The following is a 13,996-nucleotide window of genomic DNA, read 5'->3' on the forward strand; positions in this document are numbered from 1 at the left end:
TCTGTCCCCGAAACGCACTTACACTCAATGGTCTAGAGCAATTGAACTAAATCGAACATCAAACACACCCCAAAATCAATCAATGTGGCATAATCTACCTACCAACCAATATTACCAGCACAGGAGACATCATAGCAAACAACTAAAACTACAAGGCAGTAGACATCGAGGAAAACTGGACCCAGCACACAAGGTAATTTCAAACAGCTGAAGGGATGGATAGATCGGAGGGACGTCTAATCCTATTGTTCAAAATCACCTAATCAAGATCCTTTGCAAACAATCGAATCAATAATTTGCATTTTAGGCTTTGAAATTACAGTAAATATGAGTCCATCCAAATGATGCTCCACACATCTGCATGTAGAGGTAATGGATGATCACTCACAAAATGTCAGGTTGCTTGTGCAGCTCTTGCCCGAACTGTCCATAAAAAGTTGTTGGGGAAGAAAAAAAGGAGACCAGTGACCCTTTGACAGGAAACAGGCAAAAAGACAGCAAGCCCCGTGTGTATCAACCATATCCAAAGAGCGCCCTTGAAAGGCTCGCATAATGCAAAACCATTAGTGCGTCTTCATATGCTTAGCATGATAATTAGCACTGACATTTTCTCTCCACTTGTGCAAAACCAACAAGCACATGAAACACTGGACGGGAAGCAAAGAGAACCAAGGGAACATCTCCTATGAATTGCGATGGAGTGTCAATGTGCATCATTCTCAGAATATATCATCCATGGAATCAGACAAAAGCAGGGGTCACTCCTCTTCAATATGTACAAAGCTATATTTCCATCTGTTAAGAGGAGGCCCCGCCGCATGTTAAGCAAGGCGAGTGAAATTAGAGAGGCACAGCCCTTAACAAAACAACTGCTGAAGAGCAAAACCATACAACAGTTCGCTGAGCTAGGCTTGAACATTGATTACTAATCTAGCCTAAAGGTTAACTGACAATAATTAAGTGATGAGGTTAGTGAGACTGTATGGTACACGAGGGATGTGTGCACGCACGAGCCTGGAAACAAACCAATCGCTCTTCCCCTTCATTTCTGCAATACATTCGGCTTCTTTTCGACAATCAGTCTCATCCGTATACTGTTTTCAGTCGCTTAGCTGCCTGTATAAACTGAGCAATGACTTGAAATTCATCTAGTTGCTGCATTACCAAGAAAGAAAGTTGTAAGATCAGGTTAACAGAAAACATTAGTCTAAGACAAGCTACACATATGCATGTAAATCATGCATCTCACACCACCCATACATACATGACCGTGCTTTTGTAAATCCATTCAAGTTTATGTTTTTGTAAGCTATCAAACGCCCATAGCAGGGAAAAGATTGTAATATTGAATCCTTCACAGGGTGGTCAGATTTGTAGCTCTTAACACCATTGCCTAAACTCAAATAAGAAATGTGAATATGCCTGTCTGCGGTCATTGCAAGCCAGCATGCATATGTGGTGCGTGCAATTGCTTGCACCAGTAAATATCCAGGTATGCCTTTGGCCATTGCATGAGAGTACAACATACGTGTACGTACTAGAGCACATGTACAGAAATCCAGCTGCGATGCATGAATGCAATCACAAACAGTACTAGAGCCATAAGTAGCAATGAATTGCAGATGATAGAGGTTTAAAAGAAATTATACAATGATGCGAGTTCTCACTGGAGACGATTCATGATGATGAACATGACACACACATGCAGAAAATAAGACAGCATACCTGGGAGCTGAAATGCCTCTCAACAGCATCAACAAGCTGTTCTTTGGATAGGTGTGGACCAGGATCAACCTATTGGCCAAGACATGAGAAAAACCAGGACTCAACTAGGGAACAACGTTATGTGCAAAATGCATCATCTACACAACGCATGTGTAGCATAAACAATGATCATAAAGATGACAATGAGCTAAAATTTGCACGATGTACCAGATTGAATCGTCTCCAGTATCGCAAAAGTGCAGCTGTTTCCAGCTTGCTAAGATTGACCTTCTGCACACAAAAGCACCGAACACATATCATGCATAAGAGGATTGATAGTGCCTCAAAGAATCATGAAAACCCGCCTCTCTCAATTAGTTTATATACTTCATAGCTTTAATTCAGTACCTTGTCGAAAGTCACCACCGCATACAAGGCAAAAACCTACCAAACCACTGCATGCAAGCCTAAGAGGCAAAAAAAGAATTCCCAGACACATGGGGTTGAACCACCGGCCTTTTGGACCATCATTCCCAAAGAAAAGACACAAGAAAAAGGAGAAGAAGGGCATAATGACAAGAAAAGCACACTGCTTGTAAGTGTAAGCCTCACTTTACAATCAAATTCACTCTCTTAAAAGATAGCAAAGGCTGAAATGCACATCAGAACGAAGCTAAAGGAGAGAGCCTTCTGTGAGTACTGCCAGTTGCGTACATACATGGCTTTCAATGCAAAGGCTTCAAGACATTAATCAAGAGCCACTGTGTTTTAATTGAGAAAACTGAGAATATGTAAAAGACTGACCAGAATTCTATGGCTTGATTTGGGAGAAGCTGAAGAAGCATCAGCAACATGACTCCTGTGAGCACCTCTTGGTGCATTGCTTGACCTCTGTGGGCGCACACGTGGCTTGAAGGGCTTCTGATTATCTTCTGCAATGGCACCCACATTTTAGCTGTTTGCAAGACTTGAGATTGGAAGGATTGCAGAACAGTAGACTTCCTAAAGAACCACAAAAAAGAAAGAGATCTTGTCTCCACACAGGCCATGTCATTGAACTTTGTGCATTGATGACCTGAGAAAACCTGAAGTCCAAACGAATATGTACTCTTTCTCAATCTTCATCCTCATATTAAATTAAAGCTTTGAGGTTGAAGTCCCGAATATAATCACCTCAAATTTTTCGACCCAAATTTGAGAAGCAAAAAGCAATGAATCAGAACAAACTGATGTAAGATATCATTGACAGAATTAAACAGATATGACAAGGCAATAATTTATAATTAATGATCCAAGAATTCCAATAGGCTTCCCGTAGGGCAGAAGGTAAGGAAGGCAAGGCTGCAAGATGAGGATGGTGATTCAAAGAACGTTCATGAAGTTATCATTATGATGACTCACAAATTTTAGAAGATCATAGTGAGTTAGGGCATAAAAGCCAAATGAAAGGGAATTAAAGTAGCTCTAAAAGCCTTATGCAAAAGAGGCAAGCTCACATTGACATTTGAGATCATTAACCATCCTTCACCATCGGATAACGTAAATACGAGGCCTGAATGTGTAAAAAGATATCAAAGTTTTAGGGGGAATTTTAGATGTTCTTTTCTTGCTCACAATGTGCGCGGGAAACTTAATCAAGCTGGGGTAATAATTGGGCAAGATTCATCTCCCTGGTGGAAAATTATTGAGGCAGTGCAAAAGTCAGGTCGGAACGAAAGAATATACTCCTCAGGCAGATAGACGAACACTTCATTAGTTGTATACCCTGCAAATAATTGATAGGAAGCAGAGCTGGAAAAGCGGGAGGTAAAGTGAATTGGCTGTTTCTGTTTTGCAAAAATTTGCATTTGGAAGCAATGGGCTTCCCATGAAAGGAATTCAGGGGACTATAGTGGGGTGCTTATTTAAACTAGATCAAGGAGAAATGCGGAGCTCTTTGGATAATTACTGACCCACGTTGGACTTTCCATCCTCAGAATCATTGTCATCCTCAAGTCCTGTCGGAGGCTCCAAAACGCTCAATGCATTCCTCTGCAGCTTTACCTCCAGCCCATTGGTGAGCACCTTCACGCAAGAAAAATACATGGGTTCCCTTAAGATCATCAGCCTTGTAAGTCAAGAGTAGACTGATAAGCATCGTTACAATTAAATTAGCTTTCTGATCCAAGGCATTCTTCAGTAAAATGTAATTATACAACTGCAGGACCAGGCAAAGAGCAATCATCAATCAAGCATTCAAAAGGGAACCCAAAATATATATATGCAGAGATGATTAGCAATTTTTTGTGAAACAAAACACCGATCAGAAAAGAGATTGATGCTTCTTGCAGAGGTGACCCTCTATAACATAGGGTTTTTAACCAGGGGCAGGATATTGAATGTTGCAATGATTAATTTAGCTTTCAGGTAGAATGGTAAAGATTAAATGCCTAATGAAGGTTGATATGCAGATAATTGTCAGGCTGGAAGAATGTAATTAGATGTGCAATTAAGTTGGATACCTATGGTCTCATTGAGGCCAAAGCTCATGCAGCTAAAGCTTTAGAATATAACCAAATTACACGTTTACAATTTCTAGCAGATAATTGGCTGAAAAGAATGGACAAGGTATTCTGTCTTGCGACTGTTTAAAGATTAATAGATCCCTCTCAATGCAGCGGAGAAAATGCTTACTTCAAAGGCAGGAAAAAATCTAACCCTAAACATGAAATAAATGTGGAATTCAGATGCGACAGAGAGGCCTTCAAAGATTGACAGAGGTGGTATGGGGGATGTTTGTTTCTCTCTCAAGACAATGCAACACTGCAAAGCAGACATTCCCAAGATAATGCAATGAGATATGATGTCATGGCATTGTACCAGCCAATGCCAGCCTCCAAGGCCAACAGCCTTCTTCACAACTCCTTGCAGGCCAACTAGAACAGATTTTGTTCGATTATTGCCTGTCACGATGACCTTGGTGTGGCGCGGCAGCACAGAAAGCTCCTCATCAAAGCCCTCGTCGCTCGCACCCCCTGAGCACATCACCCCTTCCTCACTAGCACCACCTCCTTGCCCATACATAGCTCTTTCCCCTGATCGCACCTCCATCTCCATCTCTGTGTCCATCTCCATCATCTTTAAATCAAGTGCCCTTCTTAACAAGAGCTCCCAATATATCTCTCCAGAATGTTCAACTTAGCATTGATTAAGCCCCAAGAAGCCCCCCGTGGCCACTAGAGTGTATGTTTCAATTGGATTGGGCTGAAATTAAGGATCCATAATTTGTCATACAGCTGAATTGGAAAGCGCACAATACAGAATTGGCTTTGTATGATGATGATGATCTTGGTGTACAAGGATCAAAAAGAAGATTGAGCTAAGCTGAGCAGCTCAAAGACATACAAATAAGGTACAAGTCTTGGATAGAGAGGTAGTCTAAAGCTTGAAAAGATTTAGAGATTTTTACTGAGCAAGAATGTAGGAACGGGGTGGGGATAAAATGCATGAGCTTGCCAATATGTTTGCCTCTGATGGAGCTGTGCTTACTTCTGGACGGGTGCATGCTGGAGAGAGTGCGTGTGGATATGTGCGCGCGAGCGCGTGTGTAGCGAAGCGAGAGCTTGCACTGTGGCAGACAGAGCTGGGCAATGCCGAGGAGAGAGAAAATGAAGGTTTCCTGTGAGAGATTGAAGGCCAATGCACCACGGTTCACGGACCACGAGTAAAAAAGAAGAAAGAAGATCTAGAGATAGAGAGAGAGAGAGAGAGAGAGAAAATTAGTCCCTGTTGTCGCACAGTCCCCCGAGTAGATGATCAATCACTTTGTTTTGCTGCCCCCGGGAGGGGGGGCCCTCCCAAATGCGCATTGTGCATTTGCTTCCGTTTTGAGAATATTGAAAAAGATTTTAAACGGAAAATTAAGTTGAAACTGGAAACTAGTCAAGAGAGAGGAGATAGAGTATCAAACTCTGGAGTCTAGAGAATACCACTAGAGTTTAGAGAATACCACCTGTAGCCTCGCTGAGTCGGTCCTCGAGGTTCCGTAAAGAGAGAGGAAATCAAAGAGAGAGGAGAGAGAATGTGATTTTTTGTGTGTGTGTGTGTGTGTGTGTGTAGTCCTTGGACTGTGCAAGCGATAGGACACCAGTCTGGACTCTGGACTGTGCATCAAATGAGGAGAAAGCCTCCGCAGAAAGGTGAGTGGCAGTGGAAGAGAGAGAATGATTGCTGATGGGAAACAGGACTGTGGATAGGTAGCAGAAGGGAGAGAAAAACAAGCCACCAAAGAGGAATTATAAGAAATCCAAGCTGGATTTGCAATTGCCAATGGCATAATGTATTAATGTGACGAAATGCTAGAATATAGAAAATTCAAATGCAATATGATGACTTTTTGGACAGAAGTAGAGAGAGATAAATGAGCCCCGGACAGCATGTGTGTTATGGACTGAACAAGAAAGAGACAGGGAGAGAGAGAGAGAGAGAGAGAGAGAGGAGGGGAGAGATTCAGAAGAAGAGAGGTCACGCAGGGGAGAGGGTGAGACTGTGTAGTGTGAGTCCGTGTCTGTGTGTATATGTGTGTGCGCGTTGAGTACCAGATCCGGAGTGTACAGCAGTCTCGGGAGTCGGCAGTGTGCACAATGGAAACATTGCAATTTGCAAAGCTCTAGCGAGAGAAAAACATCATAGCGCATGTGTGAGTAGAGAGACGATGTATGACGGAGAGATGATAGTTTAAAAATTGTTCGGTGTTGAGAGATGCGACCCATGTGAGTCAGTACCCTCACATTCACAATTTCACAGTTCGCGGTAGAGAGAGGTGGAGACAGAAGGGAGAGAGAATGCCGCAGGTGTAGAGAGAGAATGTGTGATCCGTGGGACTCGTGCAGAAGCTTGTGACAAATGGGGAGCAGTGATTCGTGAAAGGGAGTACTTAGAGAGAGAACGGGGAGAGCGAGTTGAAACTTCAAAATTTATGAGAGAGAAAAGTTGAGAGTCTTGCGCGCTTGGAAAATTGGGAGGCGTGTGGGAGAGAGGTCTGTACAGTGTAGACTGTGGGATAATAGAGGTAGAGAGAAGAGAGAGAATGGGTGTGAGTTTGAAGTAGGGGAGGGTAGCTTGAGACACTGTACATGTAGTGGCCTGTGGATGTACAAAAGTGTGAGTGGAGAAATGTACCTACTAACCGGGGGGGGGGGGGGGGGGGGGGGGGGGGGGGGGGGGAGAGAGAGAGCCACAAGAGGTGGACCGTGGGATGTGCCACGCGTGTGAGATGAGTGGAGGAGAGAGAAAGAGTTTGTGTGTGTGTCTAGGTATATGCAGTTGTGTGTGGGGGTGGTGTACTTACTGCTGACCCTCCCTTTTGTTATAATCATGTTGGCATTGGGCTGATGATGAAGACCAGGTAACCACAATAATATTTGAACCTAGAACTATACCGCACTTTGTGAATTGTAGTTTCTGCCTAAAGAATCCACAATTCAAACATAGTGGCCAACCCCGCCCAAACAACCCCTCTGGAGGGACCAGCAGCATCCAAAGAGGGAATTTCTTTAAACCTCTTGTATGATAGCTTGTATCAACAGTTCGAAAGGGGTGATGGAAGCAAATGAAAGAGAGAGAGTCACACACAGAAGAGTCTAGCAGCTAGCTAGACATATAAAGAAAAGAGAGAGAGAGAGAGAGGTCCACATAGCTTTTCGGCCTGCTAAAGGTCCTTTGCATCTTTTGTGTTCTTTCCATAATGGCAAGAGGACATCCTCATGCCCAATCCATTGTGACTATGTGAACATACTCCAATAGTGATCCACAATCACAATGACGGTGTGAGAATCACGATACAATTGCAACGCTTAAGTCTATGGTCACAACTGCAATTTGGAGCCACTGACTCAAAGCCCATGCTTGTTTTCACCAAGCATTTGCAATTCGAACAAAGATTCGACTCATAGCCTAGTAGAGTGTGTCGGATCGCCTTGCTCCTTAGCCGGTTACCAACAGGTAAGTTATATCACCTCGCATGTTGTGTTTTGGCCTCGTAAGCTAGAGTACATGCAATTATCACCTCAAAATAACTGAGATTCTTAATAAACAAGAGCAGCCACCCCACTCTCAAAACTCTCTCTTTTTCAACCCTCCCTCTAAAAAGTTGTCCGGCCATTTTTACCCAATCTTTGTGTTTCCATTTAACCAGGTGACTTGGCAACATGGCTAAGAAGGAAGGTGATGTGAGCGGGCTCTTACCATGCAAGAAGTTTAGCACTGCAACTCAACCCTTTGCCACTTATATTGCCAAAAAGACGTTCACGAGGTCAAGGAGCTTCATCTCCTGGGGGAAACTAAGAAAGCCTATAAGTATTATCCCCCGTCAGCGCAAACCCCTTGCTTGTAAGTAGTAATAAACTAGATCTGAGCTCCAAGCAAACTATGAGAGAGGTAGCAACACTATTGTTGGCAAGCACATCCCTACTATTTATACATGGAGATGGGAAGCAATTTCCATATCCCTCTATGAGTTGTTCAAAGCCATAACTCCTCCCTCTCCCTCATCTATAGCAACATGTTTAGCACCCATGCAGCATTGGTATCTAAAACTTAACTAGTTTGAATCTAATGACGTGTAACTGTTGGGGTATAAAGCCCAATGTGGTCGCCCAGGTAAGTGGGCGGGCCGCCAGGTATGTACACATATTCTTTTGTAAAAACCTAATAAGAACTCACTATGGTCTACACATTACAGTAGAGCGAGTTCACCATATCGTCGTGCTCTTCTTCTCGCACTCTCTCTCGCATCACACTTCCGCTCGTACTCCTTCAACTGGTATCAGAGCTCAGATCGAGGCTCGGGGCAGCACTGCAGAAGGCTAGAGTCACCAGCTCAGATTGGAGTGAAATTCGACAGGCAAAGACACGGCACCAAATCTTGTGGGAAAGCCAGTAGGCCGTGGTGTGCTCAAAATTTCATTCTGAGGTCATCTCAGTCACCGTTTGGCTTCGACAAAGTTCTGCGCAGGCCATTTTCGACTACGTGGTCTCAACGCGTGCAGATCCGACTCTGCAAATTTGGGGTTTTCGGCCTACGACTGCAGGTGCTGAGGATATCGACACTCCCAGACTGTTGATTTGTGGCTGTCTACACATCGAAGGACGGCTCACAGTTCTTGGAGGCGTGTCACATACGACACGGGCGCATCTACACACAGACTGTAGGCGACATCCACTAGTTCATCAGGTAGCTTGTGTTTGCTGCTTGATATTCCAGATTTCATCCTGACATTGCAGGTACTTCCACATGGGATGTATTGTCAGAGATGATGTATGTCTGTTGAGGGTTTGCTGGCTGTGAGTCACGCAGCAAACAACCACCGCAGCGGTTACAGCATACAGTGGGAAATTTGTGGATGTATGACTTTGTGGGAAGTCTATGTACTGTCAGATTTACTGCAGCCTTTGTTGAGGGTCGAGTGAGGTTTTATTGAGCTGGGGGATTCTCGAATGTTGAGATCCTTTCGGTGATACAGGTCTTGGAGCGATCCCTCGAGCACCCTTAGATAGGCAGCTAGGATGTATTGACTGTGAGTTAGATAGTTGGGATTGCATCTTTGCTTTACTGCCGTTGAGGCATTGTCGCAATCTATGCTTACAGGACAGTCAGAGACAGTACAGGTGCAGGACAGGTTTACCCACAGCTTACAGTGTTAGAGAGACAGTGGTTTTTTCAGCTGTTTTTTGGTCTGTTTTTAGTACACCAGAGCCATTTTACAAAGGAGACTCTGCCAAAATTTCTACAGAATCTGAAGCTTTCTTGGTTCATTTAACAGGTTGATATTGGTTCAGAGGTCAGTTTACAGGGGAAACTCTGCCGAATTTTTCCCAGGAAAGTAAACTACTGTGAAGCGTAGCTATGGCTGGATCACAGGACACTGCTCTTTACAATATCAAGAAGCTGGATGGAACCAATTTCCCATTGTGGAAGAAGCAGATTTGGCACGTGTTGGTACAAAAGAAGCAGATAAAACCTATAAAGCTCAAGGGGATAAAACCAGAAGATATGGACGAAGATGAATGGAGCAAAATGGATGAATTGGCACTTTCTACCATTATGCTGACTTTGGCAGAATGCGTTTACTTCAATGTAGCAGACAAGATGTCGGCTTATCAAGCATGGTTAAAGCTGAGTGATCTTTATGAGAAGCAGAGTGCAGCTTCATAGGTATACTGGCTTAAGAAGCTTGTTGACTTGAAGATGAAAGAAGGGACACCTATGTCCAATCATCTGAATGAATTCAACACAATCTATAGTCAGTTGTCAGCTCAAGGTGTCAAGTTTGATGAACCTGTTAGAGCTATGTTCCCGTTGATCACATTGCCGGAAAGTTGGGACACTTTTCGCACAGCTTTGAGTAATTCTGCACCTCCAGATGGTTTGAACATAGCAGGTGTAGAAGGAAGTCTGCTTACTGAAGAAACCAATAGAAAGACAATGGACAAAGGCAAAGGAACAGCCTTAGTTGTCAGGGGAAGGACCAAAGAAAAGTACAAAGGTGGAAAGAGGAATCAGTCTCGTAGCAAGTCCCGCAGTGCTTAAGGCAAGAGTGACATAGAATGCTACCATTGTGGCAAGAAGGGTCACATGAAAAGAGACTGCAGAGAATGGAAAGCAGAAAAAGGCAAACAGAAAGCTGAAGACCATGGTGAGAAGAACAAGTCCTCAGTGAAGATTCAAGAAATAAATGTGACAAACACTGTTGCAGAGGATGACAGTCTAGTGTCAGGAGACATCTACTTCTTGAAGAATACAATGGACTCAGCTCTTCTTACAGCATCTGATGGAAATGCACTGAGTGACTGGATTATAGACTCAGGGGCATCACTTCATGTGTCTCCAAACAAGGAGTGGTTTACCTCTTATGTGACCACTAAAGATCATGTTCGGCTAGGCAATGGGCAGACATGTGAGATCTTAGGTGTTGGAGATGTTCAATTGAAGGTTCAGAATGGCTCTTCTTTCACGCTGAAGAATGTGAGACATGTTCCCGCAATTACAAAGAGCTTGATCAGCACAGGTTTACTTGATGATGCTGGCTACGTCACCACTTTTGGACAGAACATGTGGAAGATATCCAAGGGTTCTATGACAGTAGCACATGGAGTAAAGTCTGGAGGACTTTACATGATTTATGTATCAAATGTCTCTAAAAATGTAATCAATGTAACCGAGCAGCCGAACGTTTCTTTGTGGCATAGCCGGTTAGGACATATGTCCAAGAAGGGAATGGAAATCTTGTCTCGTTCTGGTTATTTGCCTGGCTTTTCATTTAATGATTTTGAATTCTGTGAACATTGTCTGTATGGTAAGCAAACACAACAGCCACATAAGCATAGAAGCAGTAGAAGAGATACACAGTTGGCACTTGTTCATAGTGATTTGTGTGGACCTATGCCTAACCTATCTCTAGGGGGAGCTTCTTACTTTATGACATTTATAGATGATTACTCGAGGAAAGTATGGGTTTACTTTCTCAAGCACAAGGATGAAGCGTTTAGTGTTTTCAAAACGTTCGTGACACTTGTGGAGAATCAGAGTGGCAAGAAGCTTAAATGCTTACGCACTGACAATGGTGGAGAGTATGTTTCAAAGGCCTTTCAGGACTTTTGTGAGTCAAAAGGTATAAAACGTGAACTTACTGCTCCTTACAATCCTCCTCAAAATGGTGTTGCTAAGAGGATGAATAGGACCATACAAGAGAAGGTCAGAAGTATGTTGTCTAATGCACAGCTGCCAAATGGGTTTTGGGCTGAAGCTGTATCAACAGTTGTTCATCTTGTAAATAGATCTCCTAGCAAGGTTTTGCAGAAGGATTCAGTGCCAGAGATGGTATGGTCAGGCAAAATGCCCTCATACAAGCATCTCAGAGTCTTTGGCTGTGAGGCATATACTCACGTTCCAAAGGAATTTAGGAACAAACTTGAGCCAAAGAGTAGAAAGTGCATCTTTCTAGGCTATGGTAATTCTGGTGAGATGGGGTACAGACTTTGGGATCCCGAATCCAGAAAGGTTGTCCGCAGCAATGATGTTCACTTTAATGAATCCAAATATCATTCTAAACCAGAGAGGGTTGAGGAGATTAGAAGAGTTGTCTTCCAAGAAGATGGACCTGCACGTGCAAGACAAAATGTCAAGGCTCAAGAGGAGCAAGGACAGGATAGAGTGGAACCACAGGTTGTGGCTGAGCCTGAGCCACCTATTGTGCGTAGATCTGGACGTGTCACACGACCTCCTGATAGGTTTGTTCCATCAATGAACTATGTCATGTTGACTGATTGCAATGAGCCTTCATGTTACAAGGAAGCAGTGCAAATGAAGGACTCCAGGAATTGGCAATTGGCCATGCAGTCAGAGATGACAGCTCTGCATAAAAACAAGACATGGAAGCTAGTTAAATTACCACAGGGCAAAAAGGCTCTACCTTGTAAATGGGTTTACAGGTATAAGATCACCTCTCATGATAGTCAGCCAAAGTACAAAGCAAGGCTTGTTGCCAAGGGCTTTAAGCAAGAACAAGGCATTGACTTTGATGAAGTCTTCTCTCCGGTGGTCAAGATGACTACATTGAGATGCTTTCTTGCATTGGTTGCCATATTAGATTTGGTGTTGCACCAAATGGATGTCAAAACAGCGTTCTTGCATGGTGATTTAGATGTGGAAATTTACATGCAGTAGCCAGAAGGGTTTGTTGAGAAAGGCAAGGAAGATTGGGTATGCCAATTGTTAAAGAGTCTTTATGGCTTAAAACAATCACCGAGGGCATGGTACCATAAATTCCACAAGTTTATGCTTTCTCAAGGCTACAAACGTAGTGAGTTCGATCACTGTCTATATACAAAGAAGGCTAAGGATGGTAGTTGGCTGATCCTTATTTTGTATGTGGATGACATGTTGATTGCTGGCAAGCACTTGGAAGAAATTACAGCTTTGAAGTCAAAGATGGCAAAATCGTTTGCCATGAAAGACATGGGTGAGGCAAGTCATATACTTGGTATGCGCATTGAGAGAGACAGATCAAAGAAGTTGATTTGGTTATCTCAAATAGAGTATATTGACAAGGTTCTGCAACGTTTCAATATGGAGAAGGGAAAGGCACTGAGTGTTCCATTGCCACCATATGTGAAACTTAGCAAACAAGATTTTCCTATGTCTGAGGAAGAACAGGCTGAAATGGATAAGATTCCATATGCGTCTGCAGTGGGTAGTTTGATGTATGCAATGATTGCTACTCGCCCAGACATTGCATTTGCAGTGGGAGTAGTAAGTCGATACATGTCAAACCCAGGCAAGAAACATTGGGAGGCAGTGAAAGGAATATTGAGATACCTGAAAGCGACAAAGAGTATGCGTATATGCTATGGGAGTCAGGAGCTAAGTGTAAAGGGTTTTACAGACTCAGATTATGCAGGCGACTTAGACAACCGAAGTTCTACGTCAGGGTATGTCTTTACATTGGCTGGTGGAGCAGTATCATGGCGTTCTAGATTACAAGATTGTGTTACTCAGTCTACTACAGAGGCTGAATATGTTGCAGCATCAGAGGCATGCAAAGAATCAATTTGGCTTAATCGACTAGTAACAGATTTGGGAATCAAAGAAGAGATGCCTGAGTTACATTGTGATAGTCAAAGTGCTATACAATTGGCTCGCAATCCAGTTTATCACTCAAAGACAAAGCATGTGGATGTGAAGTATCATTTCATCAGGGAAATGCTCGAGGATAAGCAACTTCAGCTTGTCAAAGTTCACACCACAGAAAATCCTGCTGATCTACTTACAAAAGGACTTCCCTCAGAGAGCTTTGCGCATTTTCGCAAGCAGTTAGGTGTAGGGTAGTACATCACTTCTCTACATCTCTTGTATATTAGCTTGTATAGTAGCTTCTCTCACACTTAAAGTACCACATTGGACTTTAAGTGGGAGGTTGTTGGGGTATAAAGCCCAATGTGGTCGCCCAGGTAAGTGGGCGGGCCGCCATGTATGTACACATATTCTATTGTAAAAACCTAATAAGAACTCACTATGCTCTACACATTACAGTAGAGCGAGTTCACCATCTCGTCATGCTCTTCTTCTCGCACTCTCTCTCGCGTCGCACTTCCGCTCGTACTCCTTCAGTAACGATTGCTATTGAGAACTAATGCATAATTAATCCCAAAACACAAGAAATAATTAAATTGGCAAGTGACACATTGTATAGGGCCATATTTTTTAAGTCGAGCTCCTACCTCAAAATTCAAAAGCAATTTTTCATTAACAATA

The 13,996-nt window shown here is 43.1% G+C and overlaps 1 protein-coding gene across 2 annotated transcripts; it reads right to left on the reverse strand.

Moving 5' to 3' along the window:
* Positions 1-665: 665 nt before the first annotated feature.
* Positions 666-5,423, reverse strand: LOC147425918 (uncharacterized). Of its 2 annotated transcripts, none has more exons than XM_086498064.1 (6): positions 4,564-5,423; positions 3,657-3,768; positions 2,509-2,633; positions 1,933-1,995; positions 1,726-1,794; positions 666-1,155 (listed from the first exon to the last, which is right to left on the reverse strand). In XM_086498064.1, exons 1-6 carry the CDS (start codon positions 4,819-4,821, stop codon positions 1,084-1,086), a joined length of 699 nt encoding a protein of 232 aa, XP_086354190.1. In that variant the 5' UTR covers positions 4,822-5,423; the 3' UTR covers positions 666-1,083. The 2 variants fall into 2 exon arrangements, with proteins under 2 accessions (XP_086354190.1, XP_086354189.1); XM_086498063.1 differs by having other exon boundaries at positions 2,509-2,636; positions 4,564-5,407.
* Between the last annotated feature and the right edge of the window lie 8,573 nt (positions 5,424-13,996).

Source organism: Adiantum capillus-veneris, chromosome 24 (genome assembly GCF_014529385.1).
Source record: "Adiantum capillus-veneris isolate H3 chromosome 24, ASM1452938v2, whole genome shotgun sequence".
NCBI classification, from domain to species: Eukaryota; Viridiplantae; Streptophyta; class Polypodiopsida; order Polypodiales; family Pteridaceae; genus Adiantum; species Adiantum capillus-veneris.